The 6397-nt window shown below is 52.0% G+C and overlaps 1 protein-coding gene across 1 annotated transcript; it reads right to left on the bottom strand.

Annotated features, from left to right (window-relative positions):
• Window positions 1-230: 230 nt before the first annotated feature.
• NEFL (neurofilament light) lies at window positions 231-4604 on the bottom strand. The gene is made up of 5 exons (XM_032592838.1): window positions 3367-4604; window positions 2170-2294; window positions 1378-1697; window positions 978-983; window positions 231-805 (listed from the first exon to the last, which is right to left on the bottom strand). Exons 1-5 carry the CDS (start codon window positions 4411-4413, stop codon window positions 666-668), a joined length of 1638 nt encoding a protein of 545 aa, XP_032448729.1. The 5' UTR covers window positions 4414-4604; the 3' UTR covers window positions 231-665.
• Between the last annotated feature and the right edge of the window lie 1793 nt (window positions 4605-6397).

Here is a 6397-nt window from a genome sequence, read left to right as displayed (position 1 = left end):
TACTCAAGTTCATTACCAGCAAAATTTTCCAGGGGAGAGATTTCATGAACGGTCATGTCCTAAATGTATCCCTCAGAGTTACCAATCGGGGGGGGGGGGGGGGGGAATGCATTGTAATTGTTAAAATTTGGACATCGTAAAAATTTGGAGGTCGACAGTCCACTTGTATATGCCTTCGACTGGTGCCTTCTTTAAGATATTTTAAGTAAGTCAACAACCACAGCAAGAAATGACATTCAGTGTAACTTTATTTACTATTTATTGCACATAATTCGAGGTCTTTAATTTCTAACCACCAAAGGCTCAAAGGGCTATTTTTACCATGAAGTTTAACATTAACATTAGTGAATTCATTTATTCATGTGTGTGTGTGTTTTTTATTGTAAACATCTGAATTATTCACATTGCCATAGATCCTGAACTCATAAGCGTGGACCATGCACAGGCTGGCAGCGAGCCAGGAAGCCACTCTGCAAGCAAACGGATACTCTGCATAAGGAAAAAAGTCATAGCACAACATTTAAAGTCCAACCTAAGTCATCTCAGAATTATACATATATTGACTTCTTAATTCATATAATATCTGGAACTCAACTGGTTGGTCGGCGATGGGGTTGACCTGATTTCGGGAGAATTCTTCCTGGAACAATTAAGGAAAGAGGGGCTCAATCTTTCTTTTTAGTGGCTTGTTCCTCCCCAGCACCTCCGTCTTTCTTCTCCTCCTCCTCAGCTTCTTTGGTTTCTTCTCCTTCGTCTTCGCCTCCTTCTTCTTCCTCCTTGGCCTCCTCGGATTCTTCCTTGGCAGCTTTAACATAAAGAGAAAGTTTACAAACTCCAAATCCGGGGTACGTCGGTCCACGCCTTTCTGCTAAGGTTCTGTGTGAAAACCCGAATGTCAGAACGCCCTCCCCCAAATCTCTCAGGTCCACCTCCCCAAACACACACAACGGACCGTGCTGAACACTGGCCACTAATACCTTCTTCTTCGAAGAAGCCAAAAGGCAAACGCTTATTTAAAAAAACTACTTCCGTTCTCTCGGCCACCCAACCGCCGGGTTAAACAGACTGCTGAAATGTTCACGGGGAATGAAGGGACAGCAGGAGGAGGGTATTTTGAAATGCTATTCTCAACAAACTCCCAAGCTGGGCGGAGGGAGACGCGTACCGCTGAGAGGGCAACCAATTTGAGAAATCAGACACTTACTCCGGGGCTTGCCGGATAACTAGATAAAAGGGATCATTTAAGATTCTAAAGTCATATATATATGAATAAGACTTCTCGGCATAAGGGCGGCTTCACTTCCCCTTACCCATCTCCTAGCAAATATCCACGCCCTGACTGTTCTGGAAGTTGTGGGGATTTCTTTTTTATCATACCTTCTTCCTCTTCGGCTCCTTCCTCCTCCTCAGCCTCCTCCTTCTCCTTCTCCTCCTCCTCAGCTTCTCCTTCAGAGGGGGGTTCGTCCTTGGCTTCCTCGGCCTTTGCAGCCTCAATGGTCTCCTCCACCTCGATCTGCTCCTCCTGGACGTGGCTGGTGTAGTAAGACGGGAAGGAGCGCGCAGACATCAGGTAGGAGCTGGTCTGTAAACCGCCGTAGGCAGATCGGCCAAAGACCTGAGAGCTCTGGGAATAGCCGCTGGTGATGCTTCCCACGCTGGTGAAACTGAGCCGGGTCTCCTCACCTTCCAAGAGTTTCCTGGGAAGGCACGGGAGGATGGGGTTAATGAACAAGAACACAGGAAGTGTGGTGAATTACTTGCCCTATCTGAGCCCACCACGACCCCTCTTCCCCTAATGCCACCCTTAAAGGCAAAGGGGAGCAGGAGCAGGGCTGGGAATTATGGAAACCTCATGTCTGGGGATGTTGTGCCCGACACCAGGAAGAAGAAAAAAAAAGCAGAAAAACAAGCAAACACACAAATGACAAACAAACTGAAAACAGTCCTGTCTCTTCGATTTAAAGTGTAATGAGACACCAAGAGCAGAACTCACGATCCCAGGGTCAAATTCTTCCATGTTTGTCTAATAATCACCTTCTTCTTGGAAAAAGCCAGAAAGCAAACGTCTATTTCAAAGGACTAGTCTTGAAGGTTTCTGACTCAATGTGAATGAAATATGATTTTCTTCCTAAAGCTGAACGGCTCCTACCACCCCACCCTTGTTTTTACCTGTAAGCTGCAATCTCAATGTCCAAAGCCATCTTCACGTTGAGGAGGTCTTGGTATTCTTTAAGGTATCGGGCCATTTCGCTCTTTGTGGTTCTCAATTCATTTTCTAATTTGTTGATTGTGTCCTGGTGGAGGATGGGGAGTGGGGGGGAATCTGAGCATAAATCCGACTGCTATCATTTTACTGCAGTATGGCTGCAAAGGCCTAACCTACTTACAACCCAAGTGCACGCCTCAGATAAAAATCCCCCCTAAAAGAACTGCCTTTTCTCTTGTTTAACCTTTCCTTACTTGGATTAGAAAAACAAACAAGCAAACAAATCTCGCTTCAGGAAGCATGAAATGAAAACAAAAAGAAATTTGTTTTTTCATCTGATGGGAGAAAAATTCTTGGTTTTCTTTTCATTACCACAGTCTAATGATCACCGTACAATGCCTGCAAAAATATTTTTCATTGATTTAAAAAACTTTGTTTCACATTCATTAGTCAACTTGACTCCAAAATCACGTGCAAGAAATTACTCCATTTCTTCACACGAGTAGGAAGCAGCTAGATAAGAAACAATACTAATTTCATCTGAAATATTTTCTGGGGGTTGACATTACTTTTTCTCCTTCCCAGAAAAGGAAAATCCTTTAAAAAAAGAAAAGAAATGTTTTACTGCGAACATCATTACCTACTACAGTTTGGACTGCATTCCTGTCTACATGAGGGAAAGGAGTGGTTGATAAAACCAGTCCCTAAAGCATGGTTGGGCACAGGTATCCTTCGGAACTAATGAAAGCTCCCTGCCGAATTTGGTAAGCAGATGGTCCAATCTGTGCCGCAAAGCGACTCGTGGTTGATGAAAGACAGTAGAGAGGCAGGCCAGAGGCAACGCCCAGATCCACCCCTGCACCCACCCCACCCTACCCTCGCAGGGCGGGGCAGCTTTAATGCGGAGTAAATTCAACTGCACCGAACCCGTCCCCTCAGACTGCAGTCGCACCCCCGCCCCCGCCCTCCAAGTGCCCCACCCCTCCCACACAGTCTCCAGGGAGTCAAGTTCTGCTCCCCACTGGCTGCTAGCGGACGCCCCCTCCCTGGCCTCCACTTCCTGGGCGCGCCCTCGACTCTCCACCCTCCCCCCCCCCACCCCCACAACTTGCTCCTGCAGCTCCCTCCCCGCCCCCACCGTGTTTTGCACGGTGCGGTACCTGCATAGCACTAATGTCGGCGTTCTGCTTGTCCTCCAGCTCCTGCAGCTGCTTCTCCAGCGCTTCGTTCATGCCCCGGCATGCTTCGATCTCCAGGGTCTTGGCCTTGAGCAGGCGGCGGCTCTCGGACACTTCGTCCTTGGCGGCGCGCACCGCGTCGGTGTTCTTGGCGGCGCTCTCGGTCAGCACCGTGAAGCGGCTCTTGAACCACTCTTCGGCGTTCTGCATGTTCTTGGCGGCCAGCTTCTCGTACTGAGCGCGGATGTCCTTGAGCGCGGCGGAGAGGTCGGGCTTGGAGGACACGTCCATCTCCACGGAGATCTGCGCGTACTGGATCTGCGCCTGCAGCTCGGCGATCTCCTCTTCGTGCACTTTCTTCAGGAAGGCGATTTCGTCCATCAGGCTGTCGATGCGCTTTTCGAGCTCGGCGCGGGCGAGCGCGGCCTCGTCGGCTCCTTTGCGCGCTTCCATCAGCCGGCCCTCGGCGTCCTCGCGGCTCAGCACCTCCTCTTCATAGCGCGCCTGCAGGTTGCGCAAAGTCTCCTCCAGCCCTTCGCGCTCGCCCTGGAGCGCCTGCTTCTCGTTGGTGGCGTCTTCCGCCGCCAGGCGCAGGTCGCGGATCTCCTGCTCGTACAGCGCCCGGAAGCGGGAGGGCTCGGAGTGCTTCTGGCGCAGCACCAGCAGCTCGGCTTCCAGCACCTTGTTCTGCTGCTCCAGCTCGTGCACGCGCTCGATGAAGCTGGCGAAGCGGTCGTTGAGGTCCTGCAGCTGCGCCTTCTCCTGGGTGCGGATGGACTTGAGGTCGTTGCTGATGGCGGCTACCTGGCTCAGGTCGAGGTTCTCGAGACTGGGCATCAAGGAGCCGGAGCTGGACGAGTAGCTGCGGCGCACGGACAGCGAGGAGGAGACCGGCGCAGAGTAGCTGGAGTAAGCGGAGCGCGCGGTGCTGTAGCCGCTGCGCACGCTGGAGATGTGCACCCGGGGCGTCTCCACGTAGCGCCGCTTGTAGGAGGTCGAGTAGTACGGCTCATAGCTGAAGGAACTCATGGTGGCGGTCGGAGCCCCTCCGGCCGGCGGCGGAGATGGGGGCCTACAGAGAGAAGAACGGGGAGAGAGGGAGTGGGAGAGGGGAAGGTGGATGGCTGTGTGCGGCTCGGCGCGGTCCTGCCACCCCTATTTATACGCGGGGAGCATTCTGACGCAGCCTGCGATCGATCACGGCGCGCCGGGCCGGTGGGGGCAGCGCGCTGCTGCAGCCAAGGGGAGGATTCTGCGCAAAAGGGAAGGCGGGGGCGAGCGACAGGCGGCTCCGGGGCTGCGGCGCGCGTCCTTTCCACTTGTATGCGAGGCCTTGGATTTTTTCCTCGCGACCCCTTACCCCTCACTCATTCCCTTCCCCAACCCCCCCCCCCAGCCTACTTACTCCTTGACCCTTTATCACTCGGATGACGGGTCCCCAATGGTGGGTCCCCACTCCCCACTGACACCTTAGTTTTCCACATCCACGTACCTAGGAGACACCCTCCCCCCTCTAACTCGCCCCTTCCCCACCAGGGGCCTCCTCCACCATCGCCCCCACCCCCGTCTTGGGGTTTAAGGTGACAAGGCAGTGCCTCTAGGACATGAGTGATTAAAGTGAAAAGTTTAAGCTTGCTGGTATCGGGTCTATATGGGAGGAAAGTTTTATATGTCTTTGTAGCTATTTCTGGCACTTTCTTTAATTCATCTCTCTTTCTCCTGGTTATTTCTCTTTAATGCGCTGCTTCTGCACACACACACACACACACACACACACACACACGTGAAACTGCGGCACTGCAGGTGTTGATTTTGGCATTTCTAACCCCTTAGAGCAGTTAATGGCAGCCTTTCCGTGTTTCTAGATTTTCCCATTCCTTTCTGCAGAATGAAGCCGCGAGTGTTTTTAGCGTGTTGAGGCGTGTAGGTGGGGGAGAGCGGAGAATGAGTTTGAAACTAACCGGGGGGAAGACCGGCTTGCGAAGGCAGCGGCGAGTTCTGCAGCCGGGTCCTTCGGCCTGATCCACGCTGCCTGTATCTTCAGCAAGCTGAATTCCTGCTTCACACCAACTCCGTCACTTTAAAAGCCCCTTGTCCCTGTTTTTACACCTGTGTAGCATCCAACCTGATGATTTCGACAAGCCAGGCAGGTGGCCGGTTTTCAGAGGGAAGCTGCTGCTGCCAGCCCCGAGCGCCCAGGGCGGTCTCCCGGGAGGAGGATTCAGACCCGAGACATCTCGTTCTGGGGCGGACAGCGAATAGCCGCGTGATTCTCCCCCCGGTTCACTCTAATAATTAGGTTACAGATACAGTCAGACATCCATGGATTTTCTTTAGGAAACACCCCGATCCCTGAAACTGTGCACGCCGTAATGCACAGTGATACAACCCTGCGGTTTGCAGAGCCTTTCACACACATTCTGCTAGGGAGCCCTGGTTTCCTGCAGGAGTGGCGGAGATTGACACGGGATAACTAAGACTTCTCCAAAGAAGCACTTAATTTTTGTGTAATGTGTTTAAGAGGCGCATTTGACGTGCACCTTACTGGGTTTTTTTTTTTAATAGCAAGCTGATGGGGAAGCGTGCTAACAGTTTTCAAATAGAAAAGCCGGCACAGCTTTCCCCGTGAGGCTGAGAGGGTGAAGTGCTAGCTCCCGGAGGTACTGCACTCCGCCGGCCGGGCGACAGGCGGGTGTGATGAGTCTTAACCTCCGGGGTTCTTTGCAAGCTGTAAAAAACCCACGGCGGCCTTCATGGTAGAAAGACCGCAGCCAGAACTTCCGGGAGGTTTCTAAACAATCTCTATTGTCTCAAGTAATGCAACTTTGGGATCATGGACGTTTGGAGTTTAATCTATCAGGAGGTCCGTCCACATCAATCATTCCAGGATTTCAAGCCTGAGTCATTAGGCTCTCGGGCTTTTGCCTGGCCCCCACCGCCCTGCTAAGGCCCTTATTCTGATGACTTTATATATAGCCCACATATCCTTGGCCTTCACATTCATTGGTGATCC

Source organism: Lynx canadensis, chromosome B1 (assembly GCF_007474595.2).
Source record: "Lynx canadensis isolate LIC74 chromosome B1, mLynCan4.pri.v2, whole genome shotgun sequence".
NCBI lineage: Eukaryota > Metazoa > Chordata > Mammalia > Carnivora > Felidae > Lynx > Lynx canadensis.
The sequence above is the reverse complement of the archived record's forward strand: the minus strand, read 5'-3'. Positions and strand labels throughout refer to the sequence as shown.